At 37.4% G+C, this 17,416-nt stretch overlaps 1 protein-coding gene across 5 annotated transcripts in view; it reads left to right on the top strand.

Moving 5' to 3' along the window:
- RASAL2 (RAS protein activator like 2) overlaps window positions 1-17,416 on the top strand; it is a 334,704-nt gene that overhangs the window by 262,334 nt on the left and 54,954 nt on the right. For all 5 annotated transcript variants that reach the window (XM_069065490.1, XM_069065489.1, XM_069065493.1 and 2 more), the window contains one exon: window positions 6,333-6,439. In XM_069065490.1, the coding sequence (XP_068921591.1) occupies window positions 6,333-6,439 (107 nt within the window). The remainder of the gene's footprint in view (window positions 1-6,332; window positions 6,440-17,416) is intronic.

Here is a 17,416-nt window from a genome sequence, read left to right as displayed (position 1 = left end):
GGGAGTCTTCTAATGTGGGAAAGTGGAAGGTCATTGCTAATGACCAAGGAAACAGAACCATCCCAAGCTACATCTCCTTTACCAATATAAAACGTTTAATTGGTGATGATACAAAGAATTAAATTGCAATAAACCCCACAGTCTTTGATGTCAAATATCTGATTGGTCCCAGATTTGATTATACAGTCAGAAAAGAAACATTAGCCTTTTATAGTGGTTAATGATGCAGACAGGCCTAAGGTACAAGTGGAATACACAGGGGAGACCAAAAGTTTCTCTCCAGAAGTATCTTTTATGGTATTGACCAAGATGAAAGAAATTTATGAAGCTTACTTTGGGAAGACCATCACAAATGGTATTGTCACAGTACCAGCCTACTTCAACAGTTCTCAGTGTCGGGCCACCAAAAATGCTCGAAACATCACTGGTCTTAATGTGCTCCAAATCGTCAGTGAGCCAACTGCTGCTGCTATTTCTTATGACTTGGACAAAAAGGTTGATGCCAAGAGAAATGTGTTACTCTTTGATACTGGAGGTGGTATTTTGATGTCTCCATTCTTACCATTGAAGATGACATCTTTGAAGTCAAGTCCACAGCTGGGGGCACCCACTTGGGCGGGGAAAACTTTGACAACCAGATGGTCAACCATTTTATGGCTGAGTTCAAGTGACAAGTTCAAGCACAAAAAAGTTGTCAGTGACAACAAGAGGGCCGTCTGCCATCTGTGCACCTCTTATGAATATGAAAAGTGTACCATCTCTTCCATTACTCAGGTTATTTTTGAGATTGACCTCCTCCGTGAAGGTATTGACTTCTATACCTCAGTCACCTGGGCCCATTTTAAAGAACTGAATGCTAACCTCTTCCATGGCACACTGGACCCTGTGGAAAAGGCCCTAAGGGATGCCAGGCTACATAAATCACAGATTCATGACATCATCTTCGTGGGTGGCTCTACTTGGATTCCCAGAATCCAGAAACTTCTGCGGACTTCCTCAATGGCAAGGAAGTTAACAACAGTATTAATCCTAATGAGGCTGAAGCCTGTAGTGCAGCTGTCCAGGCTGCCATCTTGTCTAGAGATAAATCTGAGACTGTATAGGACTTGCTGTTTTGGGATGTCACTCCTCTTTCCCTTGGAATTGAAAGTACTGGTGGAGTTAGGACACTTATGATCAAATGTAGTACCACCATCCCTACCAGGTAGATGGAGACCTTTACCACCTACTCAGATAACTAACCCAGTGTACTTATTCAGTTTACAAAGGTGAGAAGGCAATGACAAAGAATAACAACCTCTTGGCAAGTTTGATATCACAGGAATACCCCTTCCCCCTCCGGGTGTTCCTCAGATTAAAGTAACGTTTGAGATTGAAGCAAATGTTGTGTATAGTGTTTCTGCTGTGGATAAGAACTCGGGCAAGAAAAATAAGATCATCACTAATGACAAGGTCATCTGAGCAAAGATGTTGAGTGTATGGTCCAGGAGACTGAGAAATACAAGGCTGAAGAGGCAAGGCAGAGAGAGACAAGGTGTCTTCCAAGAATTCTCTTGAATCTTATGTGCTTTCAACACGAAGGCTACCATAGAGGATGGGAAACTGCAAGGCAAAATTGGTGATGAAGACAAACAGAAGTCTCTTGACAAATGTAATGAAATGATCAACTCTCTGGATAAGAACCAGACTGCTGGGAAGGAAGAATTTGAGCATCACCAGAAAGAATTAGAGAAGGTCTGCAATCCCATCATTGCTCAACTATACCAGAGTGCAGGGGACATGACTGGAAACATGGGGCGGGGCGGGGCGCTAGTGGGGGGGGGGGATGGTTCCCTGGGGGCGGAGCAGCCCCATCTGTAGTTGCTTCTTCTGGACCCACCATGGAAGATGTTCAGAAGAAAAGAGCATGCCACACAACTTTAGGACTCAAAATGAAGGACTCAAATTTGTAGCCAAGGCAGTGGCAGTTTAAAAGTTAACATTTAAGCTACTGTGTAAATCTAGGCATTCTAAATACTTGAATATATGAAGAGGAAAAGAAGTGAACATCATTACACTGTATCAGTACTGTAAATAAGTGGAAATGCAATTCTTGTCTTGGAGAATAAAATCTATTTAAAATTGGCACTTTTTTTTTTTTAAAAGGATCCATGAAGTATCTGGAGCCCTCTATCTGCTGGAGCTAAAACTCTTACCTATTAAGCACCTATTATGTGCTAAGCGTGGTGCTAGACATTGGGAATACAAAAACCAAAAATATACCCAACAATCCTGTCTCAAAGAACTCATATTCTATCAGCTATGATTTTGATTGTTCTAAACAAGGTAGTTATCAAGAGCAAAGCCAAACAGGCCTCTTAACTTCCTTCCCTGTCTCACCTCCCATTCATTGCCTTTGTAAGTTCTTTTCTGTGCTTCTTTAGGTCTTATTCTTCTGTCTCTCAGATCCACCCCCACTTTAAAAAAAAATTCCTTAACGTTTCCCAAAGAGAGAGAGTAAAATTAAAGAACCAAAATACCAGCTAGAGAATGTTTCCTTAGAGGATATTTAGAAATCTTTTATTTTTTGTTTCATGATTAAATGGAATGGAAACCATGAGCACAGAATTGGATTCTGAGGGAAAGGCTGACATATGTCTGCTATATGCACAGATCTTCTCCCATGACCATCATTGTCCGGTTGTCATTTTTTTCCTATGACACTTGTCAAAGAAAAAGCATAATGACACTGATATCCGTCTTCTAAAAGAAGTGGGAGATGAATGTGCATATTGAAGAAATCCATTTTAGTTATACACTGTAGATATAGAGGGCTACTTTCTTCCAGAAAGCTCATATTGCTTCACAGGTATAATCTTATCAGTCCTCACAATGTCCATGAGATCTTTAAAAGGCTACGCTTAGTATACCAATTTAAGACAGGAAAACCAGTGGAGAAAAGGAGTTGGTAGAGGAACTAGGCAAAGAATCTAGGCCTTTTAGCTTCTTTATTCAATACAATATTATCCTACTTAAGAATTGTGTTGAAAGTTTTCTATCATCTCTGCAAGTTGTTACCTTATCTATTTGCATTTTGTGGTAAAGGAAATGAAGAGACGAGTTCAAACTGCCCCCATCAGACCATTCACCTTTTTTTCTCTTTAACCTAAAGATGAGTGGGGGGGGGGGGGACGACAAGATATATATGTGTGTTTACATACATACACATTTGTGTGTAAATGTATTATGTAATGTATATTTATATTTCGAAGGTTGATTGAGTAGATGAAAAAGTTTTAGACTTTTATTTATCCACTGAGACAATATTGTTTGTTTATTGCCTCAGCATCTGAGAGTGAAATATGCACAAAATGACTGTAATTTAATACTGTGTCTATGAAAGGTACATCGATTTTACAGCAGGTGAAAATAATGCAGTAGTAGTATGGAGCATGAGGGAGGCGAGACAAGGCGGCTATCTAATTTTGGCCCAGTGGAGATGGTATAGATTTTCCTTCCGACTCAGCAAAAACACAGCTTTAAGAGCATAGCAGCCGCTTTCCTTTCTGGAGTTAAAGGTAGCTGGGCCAATTTAATATGCAGCCCTGTACTTTTGCCCGTGACTGACCCAGCAGGTTGCTAATGTGTTCTTGCTGATGCTGCTCTACTCCATTTCAAAGTGGATGTTGCTTATTCTTCCACTCACTTAAAGAGTGAATGCTGTTTCTCAGAAGGCTTTCCATTGTCTAATTTGTATCTTGTGAAAAAATCAAGAAACTTAAGTGTTTCAAAGGTTGAAGGAGATCTGCTGGCTACTCAAGATAAGTTGTCATGTTAATAACTTGGGGCAAGGAAAGAGAAATAATGTGGACTTCTTTCTTAGTATCCTTTGTATAAGTTTAACCAATTTTTCTTCTTCACCCAGTTTAGATGGAATTATTAAAAATTATAAAATAACCTAGCTTCTCTCCTCCCTTGAAACTCAAACAATTACTTGTGACTATTTAATGACATTGAACCACCTCTCTGGAAGAACTGGAAATGCCCAAATTCCTGCCTTGTTGGAGTTTGAAGTATAGGTTCTTGTTTAGTCAGGGTGATTTTAAATAGTTAATATCATGAAGTAAATACATTTAACTTTTTCTTGTACATGTTGCTGTTGCTGAAAATTATAGCTAGAAAAAAGTATGGAAGTGAGTTACTCTTGTTATCATTTACTTAGATAAAGCATGAGGTTTTTGTAAAGAATATTTGCTAGGATTTTTTTTCTTTTTGTTAAAATCAGTTGTTTCTTTCACTTTGGGGGGGAGGGGGAGTGTAAAGATAAGTCTGGGGAAGGTAAATCACGCCTTCCACTGAAACTTCACTTTGCCCCAGGAATACTGAAAAGATTAGCTTAATATTTGATTTCTACTAAGTATGATTTGTTTTGAAATATCACCTACCATTTCAGGCAGTTATCTCAGGAAATATCAGTTCTATGAGATTCCCTGCCCCCCAACTCTTCCACCTCCAATTCCTTGGTTTGCCCACACTTGCCCAATGTGGTGGGCTGAGTCATGGTCCTGAAGTCTGAAATTCATTTTACTAAGTGTGCTTTGACAAGCTGATCTGTTTATATCCAGTGCTTTTGCAGCAAGTCCACAAATTTTCACTAATTATACTGCTATTTTTCAGAGCTTACTAGCATTCTAATCTATACTTTATATATTCTGAATTTTGAAAATAGATCACTGTATTAACTCTCATTTAATATCTGATGATTAATGGCAAGTTGGAAGACTTGCAGTTGATCCTAATTTTATAATACTGTGGGATTTCATCATTCTCTAGGCATCTAATATGTTCACAAATTAGAGATCTTGCATTTTGGCTTTGGCTGAGCTTTAATATAGTTTAAGGAGGAGATTTTACAATAGTGAAGAGATCAGTGTCCAGTATACCAAAAGTTACTGGTTAAGCTTTCCCAAGGGGAGGATGAGGGACTGGAGGGGAGAGGGTTGGCAACAGGAGTGAGGTTGGAGGGGTGTTGATTTGTGTGCATTACAGTGTCAGTATAAAATGATGTTTTCTTGGCACTAACTGGTCATAAATTTCAGTAAATGTTTGTTATTGCTGCAGATCAGAATAATATAATGAAATTTTCTGTAATTGGGGAAGCATTGGCAGTTGGGTATCTTAATAGCCTGAAAGTAACTAATGAGGATATGCAGTTGGAACGATTGATTGAATAGCTGCAGTCCTGTGTGTTTCTTCTCGCGGCGTTCTCTGCAAGCTGTAGGAAGGGAGGGGGAAGAGCAAGAAACAGAGAGACAGGGAGCAAGAGAAAAACCGGCTTTTTCTTAAGTGGAAGTAGCACGGATCCCAAGGGCCAGGAGGCCAGAAATGGAAGTTTAAGCTGCATCTGTCTTTTAAAGAGAGAACAGCAGGAGTCAAAATGTCAACCTCCGGAATAAGAGTTTACTCCCTTTTTTTAAGATCCAGAAGATAACACAGGACAATGTTTTTAGGATGTGATTTTTTTTTTCTTATCCATGTTGAGAAAGTCTAATGTTATCTGAGAAGCTGGATTCCTTTAAGTCTGTCAGTTGAACTGGAGATGGGAAGCAGTTGTGATAAAGGTATAAATAAGTATATCTCTCTTGGGTGTGTGTATATGTGCATAGATATATCATTACAAAAAAAAATCTAAAAATAGTACATTATCGTACATCTTAGTACTTTACAGTTCAGTTAAATTTGATATTATATCTTCTGCAAAGATTAGAGTTTATTAAGACAGTTTACATAGATTTAGGATTATCACAGTCAGAGATCTTAGTAAGGTCATATTGAGAGAACCAGGAGAAACTGATCTATTTTTATATCTGCATAAGCATATATGTGATTTTGCCCAAGCCGCTGCTTTCAGCCTTCTTGTCTTTTGATTTGCACTCTAGTGAATCATTTTATCTGCATGGTACTGAACTTTGACCTTTCTTCAAAATATCACCAAATCATGTTCTCCACTTGACTTGTTCTTTTTTCTCATGCTATCAGCAGTTCCATTTGATGCACTTAACTCCTACATTGCTAAATGGATAGAGCACAAATACTGAGTGAAACTTACAGGAAACGATTTTATGTCCATTCAGTTACAGATTTATGAATTATCATGCTAAGCCATGTCCCTAATTTTGACCTCATTTTAATCTTACCAAGAATCTTGATAGTACAAGCACTGAACAAACTATATGGACATAGAATGCAGCTTTTAAGCATCTGTAGGAAACAAATATTTTATACTTTAATCAAAGGAGGGAAAAGCCTTGATAGTTTCTTCTCACTTCTGCTCTTTTCGCTGTCATTTTCAGAGGTGCCAGCAGAAAGGTCCCCACGAAGACGGAGCATCTCAGGGACCAGCACATCAGAGAAACCCAATTCCATGGATGCTGCAAATACTTCACCATTCAAAGTACCAGTAAGTCCTTAGTACTTTTCTGAGAGGGATACTATATTACTTCCCCTTATTTACACTTTTGGAGTCAGGGAGTATAACCTATGTTCCAGAATCACAGAGGTAGAATCCCCTTTTAAATTCTGGCATTAAGGTTACCAACTTCAGAGGTTGACTTTATCATATCTAGCTCACTTCTGCATGCAGTTTTTATCTTTAGGGACATTGTTTGACCTGTGGTATATCTGAATCTCTTTAATAATTGATGATATTAAAGTAGTATTTCTTTGTACTTATGGATTTTTTAAAATCTTTGCACATTGTTGTTTTATCATTTTAAGTAGTCATTGCCTACCACAACTTTATGAGGGAGCTTGGCAGTACTGTTTCACAAGAGCTACAATAGACACAGAGCAGTGAGGATGTCAAAGCCATGTGGCAAATGGGGACAGAAATAGGATCTGAAAACAGAATTCTCTGAGTCTTTATCATTTGTTTCGCTTAAACCACTTTAATGCTGTAAACAACTTTTTGTTCATTATGAAGTTCTGGAGGAATGCCTACAGAGAAAATAACTAATTGAATTACTCAGAAGCAGCATGATAGAAAGGACTTGGAAAATTGGGTGCAAGTTCTGGGTCTGACATTTACCAGATGAATGACTCTTAGGCAAGTCACTGAAATGGGTATAAAAATTCTTACATCACCAACATCACAGGGTTGCTGTGAGGAAAGTTCTCTTAAGACACAATATAAAAATGAGTAGTTAATATGATAGATTCAATATTAAGTAAATATTTTACATTACAATTTTTTTGTGTGCTACAAAAATAGAAACTAGGTTAAAGCTGGAAATTTTAATCAACTCATTGATTTTTGAATGTTGACCTGAACTTTAAAATCAATTGTCTTCCTGTTTGTGGGCCAGAAATCTATCAGTCAGTCAGTCAACAAGCACTATCCATCACGTGATACTTGACATTGTGCTAAGTGCAAGGGATAGAAATATAAATATAAAGAAAGACAATCCCAAGCCTCAAGGAGCTTACATTTTAATGAGAGAAGATCACATATAAAAGGAAACTGGAAAGGGGGTATAAGGAGAGGTGAGTTATCTGCTTGGGGGCAAGGTGGTAAAGTCAAAGAGTCAGAGTCAGAAGTAGGAGAGGAATGAAGGGTGGCTGGACTGGAGCCCCTCCTCAAAATAGAACTTCCAGGAGGAACAGAAAGAGACCTTAGGGCTGCAGGGATGTTCTGGGATGAGAAGGCCACAGGCACTAAAGGAAGGTCCAGAGTGAGAAGGCAGGCAGGATCTGGTAGCAAAGTCAAGAGAGCATGTCATTTCAATCCAATTTGTTGTTTTCCTACCGTATAGACAGACCGACAGAAAGACAGACAAAGGGCAGTGCTATGAAGTAGAAATTTCATTCAAAAATAAAATCAATTGTCTATTTGAGTCAGTATTTTGCTGCTGTCATTGCTAATAAAAGAACGTGTTAGAGATTAGGATAATTTTTAGTGTTACCAAGTTATTGGCACAGATTTTTATATATAAGTTGAGAGACAACAGTGGTGTAATAGGGTGGGATCGGCAGACCTGGATTTGAATCCTTACTGTGTTTTCCTCATCTGAACAACAGGAGCAACAGTATATGCACTGCTTGTCTCTCAGTGATGTGGAGAAAGTACTTCCATACACATTAAAGCCCTATGTAAATGTGAGATCCTAATATCATTACTCTAATAACGTAGTCTTTGTTCATGAGTTTTCACAGTGAAACTGGTATTATTTTAGTTAGGAATCATCAGCATCTTTCCCAGAGAGCACCATTTCTTCTTGCCCCTCAGAGACATGTTATAAATTATGATTGGAACATCTATTAATACCTGTAATATTTTCACAACTCAAAAAAACACTTTTTAGATCAGAAGCAGGTGTAGTATTTGTTTCTCAAGTTAGGACTAAAATGTAAAACTCTGAGTTATTTATATTTCACCAACAAAATTTGCAGAAAACTAGTTAATGTTTTATTTTGAAAATGATATGAATGGAAATGACAAACCACTGATACACACACACACACACACACACACACACACATACACACACGGTGTAATAATATCCCCCTTATCTTATTGGGAGACTTCTGATAACTTCAGTCATTCAGAACTAAACTACAAAGCTAGAAATACACAAAAAAGATCTGTGAACTGCAGTTAACCATCACAAAATATACATATCTGGCACTATAAAAGGGCCTGAATCACTCTCAGACCTTTGTGCAGACAATTGTATATAAAATAAAATGGCAGACACTGAGAGTAGCAAAAACTTACAGCTGACAGCAGAAGAATGAAAATTTCTGAAAAATAAAGGCATAAAGAAAAACTATACAGTGTGAGTACATTTAGCAGAGTGGCAAAGACCTATATATCTTAATGGCCCCTCAGGTTATATAATAATTTAAGTCTTCTGGCCTTATATTCCTCACTGGAAAACAAGAAGTTTAGACTAGATGGTCTATAATACCCTTTCTAGTTCCAATAGTCTATGAATATTGTTCAACATAATAATTCACAATCATTAAGAAAAAAAGATATGTTCATTATGTTCTTTCTAAGAAAATAGAGGTGTGTAATAAATTTGAGAAAGATTTCCATCAAAAATTGCAAAAGAAAAGATTATTTAATAGTATAAACTTTCACTTATCTAGAAAACTCATTTAAGTGAGGAAAGTGTCGTCCAGGTATTCCCAATGGAACTGCTGGGAGTCAGAAAACTTTCATTCCTATCTCATCTCTGACACTAATTTATTGTGTGACCTTTGACAGGTCATTTCCACCATTCTGACCCTTGTCTCATCTGTAAAACAAGATCCCTTCCAAACTTTTTGTTTTCTTTCGTTAATACAGCCAGATAAATGAAGCAATTTGGATACCCATGGCAAGTGATGTGAATATTTTCAAAATGGCCTATTAATCTCAAACAATTAAATAAAATTTTATATCTGTGACCAAAATATATATCTGATAAGCAGCAGCATGACCAGTACAGTTGTTTTAGGTCAGAAATATATTGTCTAGGGCACATTGAGACATGAAGCTTAATTGGATATATAGTGACCAATGGAATTCTATAGTGGGTAGTTTAATTGCATAAAATCTAAGCTAAAACCTTAAGGCATCAGATGTTTAATCTTAAAGGGATCTAATCTCACAAAGGAAATAGTTTCCTTTTTAGCAATTCTTATTTTCCACTCTGTGTGGAAGTAGAGGTGAAAATTAGGAGAAGACATTAGCAGGTCTGTGGTCTTCTTGTTGCTGTTTGTTTCCATGTTAACCACTCATCAGATTTTCTAGAAGGGGAATCAGTGATAGACTCATAACGTGGGCTCTGTTTCCCCACTTACTTACCTTTCAGATATTCTGGGAATAAAATAAGTAGGATGAAGCAAGTCCTGTTTGGAGTCTATTAGTGACATTCTTTTGACAAACATATGTGCCCCATGCAAGGCACTGTGACAGACCTGGTAGGCAGAGCAGCTATATATACAGTGCATACACATATATAACGTGTATGGTCATTGGCTTCATTGGGCCACATATTGAAATAATTCTTTTTCACTTAATAGGGAAACTGAATAATGTAAGATCTACCCTATGTCATGTCATTGAATTTTTCTACCTTGTTGACATAACCTTTTCATCCTGACATCACTCCATATCACAACTCTAATACCAGAAGCCAAAAAGGATTTTATATCTGCTTCTAGAGGTGATAGGTCACAACTGGATTTGGTTGCATGGTAGAAGGGGATCCATATGGCTGAAGGTATGCTTTAGGAAATCAGTTTGAAAAGTTAGTGAAGGATGGACTGTAACAAGGAAAGACTTGAAGCCAGTAGAGTTGTCCAGGCATGGAGTGATGAGGGCCTGTACCAGGAAGGTGCTGGCAGTATCAGGATTATCAGAGTATGCAAAGTAGGCATATTTGAGAGAGAGGAGAAAGATAGAAACAATTGGACTTAACAGCTGATTGCATATAGGGTGTGAGAGAGAATGAGGAACTAAGCATGAAACCTCTGTTACAAGCCTGGATGACTGGGGGTATGGTGGTACCCTTTACAATAATAGGAAATTTAGAAAGATGGGAGGGTTTGAAGGAAAAGATAACAAGCTCAGTTTGGATATGTCTGTGTGGGAGACAATCATAGTGTGTGGGCATAATATGGGTAAAGATCCAGCAAAGAAGACAGACAGAGTGGTCACATGGAGAAGATGATGAGCCGACTGGCCTTCTGGATCTTCCTCATCCATGACAGTCCCTCTCCCACATCTAGTCTTTGTGCATGCCTTCTTCCAGTCTTGGCATACCCTCCCTCTTCACTTCTGCCTCAAAAAATCCTGACTGTTTTCAAGACTCAGCTGAAGCACTGTCTGCTACATGAAGCCTTTCCTTATGCCTCCTCCTCCCTAAACGACTTTGTATTTATAGGTCTTTATTCTGTATGTATAAGCACCCCCCCACACATACACACATACAATATTGTCTCCCCTAGTAGAATGTAAGCTCTACTTTTTGAACTGAATGGAATTAAGAACAGCAAGGTGCTCTCCTCTTATCCATGTTTAGTTTGGGTATCTGCACTCAATTAGTCATCTTGATTCTGTGAAATTCTATATAGAATTCTCCATACATTTTATTTGATCTTTAACTCTGTGTAGGCAGCAGAAGCATCATTAGTCCTTCTTTACAGCTGAGGAACCTGAGGTTCAGCTCGGTGAAGTGTCTTTCTCATGGTCTTATTGCTAGTGAGTGGCAGAGTCAGAACTGGAATCCAGATCTTCTGACTCCATGTCCCGCGACCTTTTCCCTTTGAGTGCCCTGATCTACTAGTCCATTCCTCAGTCTGCTCACCTCCTATGACCTATTCCTTTACTCCACCTCAGCTGTAGTAATAATAATTTACATAAAATGTTTGCTGAGCACTTTACACGTTATCTCATTGTAACCTCACAGCAATCCTGTGAAATAGGTACAGTCACTATTCCTAATTCACAGATGAGGAAACTAAGGCTACTTATTAGACATTCCAAATTGAATGTGTTACAGGCATCTGAAATTCAGTGTATCCAAAACAAACATGTATCATTTCCTGGAACTCACCCCTCTTCTGGAATATCATGTTATTTAGTATCTAGGGCACCAGCATCCTTCTGATCTCTCAGGCTCACAACCTCTCTATTCATCACTCTTACTCACCAAATACACACACACACACACACGTGTATGTATAATATATATATATATATATAATATTGTGTGTATAACTAAATCTTATAGTTTTATTTCTACAACATCTCTTGTATATGTCCTCTCTCTGCACTCACACAAGCACCACCATGATTTAAGATCTTATCTTCTTTTACCAGGACTTCTACCACACCCTAGAAGCTTCTTCATCGTGATGCTCACTCTAGCCCTGGAATTCAGACATTTAAAGCATCATCCACCTCTTTAGTCTCTGATTTCATAGCTTGTCCAAGAACCTCCATTTAAGGAGCATGTCCAGGCCAGCCAGGTCTTGCTCCTCTCCAGCCTTCACTCCTGGACTTGGTCTACCATGCTCCTGCTCTGTATTTGGCACACCTTGGTATCTTCTCCATCTCCCCTCTTCTTTTCAGCTTCTTGTCATTTGTTATCTTTGTGTATTAGAATGTAAGCTCTTTGAGGGCAAGGACTGCCTTTCTGCTTTTATCTGTATTCCCAGTGCTTAGAACATATAAACACTCAATAAAAGACTTCTTGACAGGCTGACTGGTACCCCAAGCTACTCCTTACCCTAATCCATCCTCCACATGGCCTTTGATGTTATGTTCCTAAAGTTCGGGTCTAACCATGTCTGCCCCTCCTTAATACTCCCTATTACCTTTGTGTCATATATAAATGCCTCTGGTTAAATAGGGGTTCTTAATCTCAGGTCTATGAACTAGTTTGGTTTTGTGTTTTGCTTTTTATTTTAACAACTGAATTTCAAAGTAGCGGATTTCCTTTGTGACCCTTTAAACAAAAGTAGTCTCTCTCCCAAATGTAGAAGATTGTGTCTTTAAAAATGTTAGCTTTTAATCATCCTGTAGTGTATAAATAATATAAATTATATAATCATATATTATAATATATTAATCATGTTATATTATACATAATATAAAAATAATATAACATAAATAATAAATATATATTAAATATGTATAAATAAACACATTCTTATGAATTTCTTGAACATAATGCCCAAAGTGAAATTTTTTTAGTCCTTTACTTGAAATTTCAAACCACCCCCTTGCCTCATCAGGTGGTGGTTGTGGTACGCTTAATTTATAAGCTAATTTATGGGGTCTTATTTAAGGTATATGTTAGCAAGACCATTTAATAACTTTCAGATAATTATATGATTAATGGTTTATAAAAAAGGAAAACTAGATGTGTGCTGTTCACATGTGATCATGGTAAGGGTCCCTTCTCTTTTCCATCTCTCTGTGCTGCTAAAGTAATTATAACGAATTTCAAAACATGCATTGAGTTTTTTCTAGGTAGTTCTTAGCAAAAATGTTTTGTCAGAGAATGAGTAAAGGAATAAGGAAACAAGTAGACCTTCTCAAGAGGGAGTCTTCAAATCCAAGCAAACTTCCTACTGTGCAAACTACCTACTCTCATATCACCAACTTATTTAAATCATCCCGAATTTGCTATTTCCTTTTTCTCCATTCCAAAAATGTATTCAGAATTCTCACATTGGATACGGAAGACCTGTCTAGGTCACCAAATAGCCAAACACCCAATATCCATGCTTGTAGTATTCTAACCTATTACTATCTCAATATGGGTGTAGTTCATAGTTATAGATCATTGCAACCACTTCATGATTCAACTGTGTGTGCTTTTTTAAAAGTTATAAATTTAGCAAGTAAAAGAGTAATAAAAAGCAGTGAATGGAAAGACATAATTTCCACAAGAAGCTTTGTGAGTATTATGATATAAACACTCATTCTGAGAGACTGGTTTTCTCAGTTTGCTTCTGGTTCAGAATGTAATCAGGTGTTGAGGAATTTGGTTTGACTCTTAGCTCATTAAGAGTCCTGCTAAATGGAACAAAAGACAGTGCAACTAGCATAAGTGAAGGTCAGAACCTGATGAAATCTCCTAGAGGTTCTGGAGTCATCTCTTATGCAGTCAGCAAGACCATTGACACTGGAGCATTACTTCATTAACATCAGGTAGCCATGGTTTAAAAGAGCCTCTCATCTTCCCTGACCAAATGATTACAGGACCTGCCATTCTACCCTTTCAGTTCCATGAAAGGACCAGTGGTGGGATTGTATATCATTAGCATTTAAGTAGGAGGTGAGCACTGAGAGCTCCATCAGGGGCAGTAATTAGAAGATTGAAATTTTTCTGTAACTAGGTACCCACATACCTGACTTTGCATAAGTCACCATTTAGAAAATACTTTTCTTTTGACTTTGACTTTCTCAGAATTAGGATAATATACAAATGTTAGATTTCTTATTTTTGTTTTTCTTTCCCTGGGTACCAATGAAAAAAATTTGTTTTGTATGTGACGTCATGTAATTTAGAACAGTTGCTTAGGATTCAGGCAAGGAAGCCAGAATTCTTCCTTACATCAGTTCTTTTTCATCCTTTATTCTTTGCCACATTTTAAACACTTACCCTAACAAACTTTTAAAAGGCTGCTTTATTGATTTATATTGAGGTTTCCTATCACCAGCCTTTCCAGCAGATAGATCTAATGTTTTTATTTCAAGAGTTTATAAAAAGTTTTCACAGCTAGTCTTCAGGGGTCCCCACTGTTCCAAGAAATAATTTGTTGTTATTCTTGGAGATGTGTTGTTATTCTTAGAGGCTCGGAAATTAGAGATGAGAAAGTTCAATTAAATTCATCTAGTTCATCTCCCTTGGGAATGCACGGTTGTTCCTTACATTATATTCTCTGTTGCTTTTTGAGGTTTCCATAATGTGTTCTCTGGGATAGTACCTAAAGATCAGTGGTCTCCAAAGTGGGGTCCCTGGCTTTACCCTAGGAGGTGTGTGATCAGCCAATTGGAGAGAAGGAAGATGGACCACATCCCACTTCCTCTGAGGGAGTCAATTGAGGACTTGTCTCTAAAACAGTTAAATAGCTGAATATTCCGCTACTCTTCCCCTTCTCCTGGCTGCACAAGCTGTTAGCTTCCACTGTTCTGCCCTTGATATTGTCCCCTCAGAGCAATTATATATCCACTATGGCAGCTGAGAAGTTATCAAAAGAACCACCTTCCCTTTTGTTTCCCCTCTACCATATACCCTCCTAGCATCCTTACCCCCTGCTTTCCAGTGCACCTCAAGGCCATGTCACATGCCTACAACTCTAGGCCAGTCTCTGCTCTAGGGCAGTGACTAGTAAGAAAGAGCCCACCCTTTACTTATCTCTTCAAGTAGGACAGAATGAATTGCATAGAATGAATGGATTTAGATTGGTTCATATGTACGTTGTGTAACTCATCATATTTTCCTTCCTCCCCTAAACCCACCTCCATTTCTGTTGAGAGAACAACCACACTGTCCTCAATTTATCACTTTTAGTCACCCCACATATCCAGGCCAATCTTATTATTTCTGTCTCTATGATTCCTCTCCAAGCTTATATCCAGCAGCCTAGGTCAGTCTTTACCACCTCTCACTTGACCTATCATAATGTCCTCTTGGTTGATCTTCCTGTCTCTAGTCTCTCCTCAGTCCAATCCAGATATTAAGCAAAAGCCTGACCATGTGATGGTCAGCCCAACACAATAAAGTCCAGTGGTTTCCTAATACTTCTAGGATAAAATATTAAGTTTCCCGTTTAATGTACTTTACAACCAGCTTCCATCATACCTTTCCAGTCTTATTATATAAAAAATATTATTTAATTTCATCTTTATATCATCCATTTAAAATTTCCATTTTATGTATGTATTATATATGAAGTATTACCATAGCAATGCATATGTAATTCATAAGTGTATGTGTGTGTGTAGAGGGGGGGAGAAAGAGGGAGGGGTGCATGATCATTTTTTTTAACTGAGAGGAATATACAGTCAAAAAAGTTTGGAGGTGCCTGGACCTGTCCTTTTCCACCTATCATTCCTAATTATTTTTGTATCTTGGGGCACAATTCTTGCTATTCATACATTTTATGAATTTGGAGATTATTATCATGTTCCTTGTTAGTCTTCAGCTAATCAAGTATAACAGTAACACCTTATTTATCCACTGTCATTAAGAATCAAGATGATAGAATTAATTTTTCTGGATAAATGAATTACTATATAAACACCAAGACACTTAAAAGAAACGTCATTTTAGACTTTTTTTCTCAAACATGATGCATGTTTTCTTACATACTTAAAAAAAAACAGACTAAACTTAAATTAACCTTTTCTTGATAATTCAGGACCTTTATTTTTTATGCTGTAATAACAGTGACACCCTTCAAGAATTATTCAAGAGTGTAGGGCTATTTGTTCCAATGTTAAATAGCCCCAGCTTACTAAACTTTTACAGTATTTTTATTGCTTTTTTCATTTACCTCAATATTACTTGCCATTTCTTGTTTTCAATATCCCTGCTTCTATTTTTTAAGTAAAAATGACACTAAATTTTTCCCTTCCTTTGGATGTCATTTTACTCTATGTTGTTCATTTCAAACCATTTGAGTGTTGCTGTTTTTAAGCTCATATTTTGTGAAAGTAGGTCAGTCAGTAAGGTCAATCAAACATATCTTTAAAATTTCACAAACATGGGCAAAAATGTTTCTAACTTTATTTTATAGAGGTGATTTAGTGTAGTGAGAAAAGAATTTATAGACAGAAACCTGGATTGAGGTGCTGATTCCCTCTCCTGATGACTTTATGACTGTAGTGTATTTAGCATAATTTTGTAAGGATCAAATGAGATAATATCTGTAAAGCACTTAGGGTAGTGCCTGGCACACAGTAGGTACTATATAAATGCTTACTCCCTCTCTGTAGAGAAATAATTTAACCTCCCTAAACAATAATTTCCTCATCTGTAAAATGACAGTAATAATCATAATCATACCTACCTCCCAAGACTGTTGTGAGAATCAAATAAGAAAATATTTGTAAATTGCTTAGCATCAGTTTTCTCATCTGTAAAATTAATTTGCACTACTTTCCTCACAGAACTGTGAGAAAAGTATTTTATAAACTATATAGTGTTATATAAATGGTAACTGATATTATATTGCCTTTGTAGTCAATTTACAAGCCCTCATGAAAATCTTTTCATTGTTTTATAACTATACCTCATTTTTTATCTTAACTAAAAATGATATTACCCATTATTCTCCAGACAGCTCTAAATGACTTCTGGCTGTTTCTAAAAATTGAATTCCCCCTTAAAGGATGAAAATTTGCTATTAGTGATTTGGAACTGAGTATATTCATTAATATGGATAGTTACAATATCACAGGATCATAGAATTTAATAATTAATGGGGACATCAGTGACTACCTATTCCAGTCTATATATGAAAGGATTACCCACTGTCATCCAACTTTTGTTTGAATACCAAGAAGAAGGGGAAACCCAGCACTTCTCAAGGTATCTCATTATGCCTTTGAACAGCTCTGAATATTAGAACATTTTCCTGACATCAACCCCAAATTGGCCTTTTTGTAACTTGCATCCATTGCTCCTGGTCTGTCCTCTGGGATCAAAGTGACTAAGCCCTGCCCCTCTTCCATATGACTTCACCTCAATTATTTGAAGACTCTCATGTCCAACCATCTTCCCCTAACTAAATATCCATAGTTCCTTCAGTTCATGCTCATATAACATAGAATCATGCGTGCCGTGGTGGCACACAGTCACAGATGGACCCAAAGTCTAAAAGGTCTGAGTTTGAATTCTTCCTCAGATATTTACTAGCTGTGTGACCTTGA

Source organism: Petaurus breviceps, unplaced genomic scaffold, assembly GCF_028583685.1.
Source record: "Petaurus breviceps papuanus isolate PSGF00001 unplaced genomic scaffold, PetGlider_PUasm1.0 90692, whole genome shotgun sequence".
NCBI classification, from domain to species: domain Eukaryota; kingdom Metazoa; phylum Chordata; class Mammalia; order Diprotodontia; family Petauridae; genus Petaurus; species Petaurus breviceps.
This window is presented reverse-complemented; position numbering and strand designations above follow the sequence as displayed.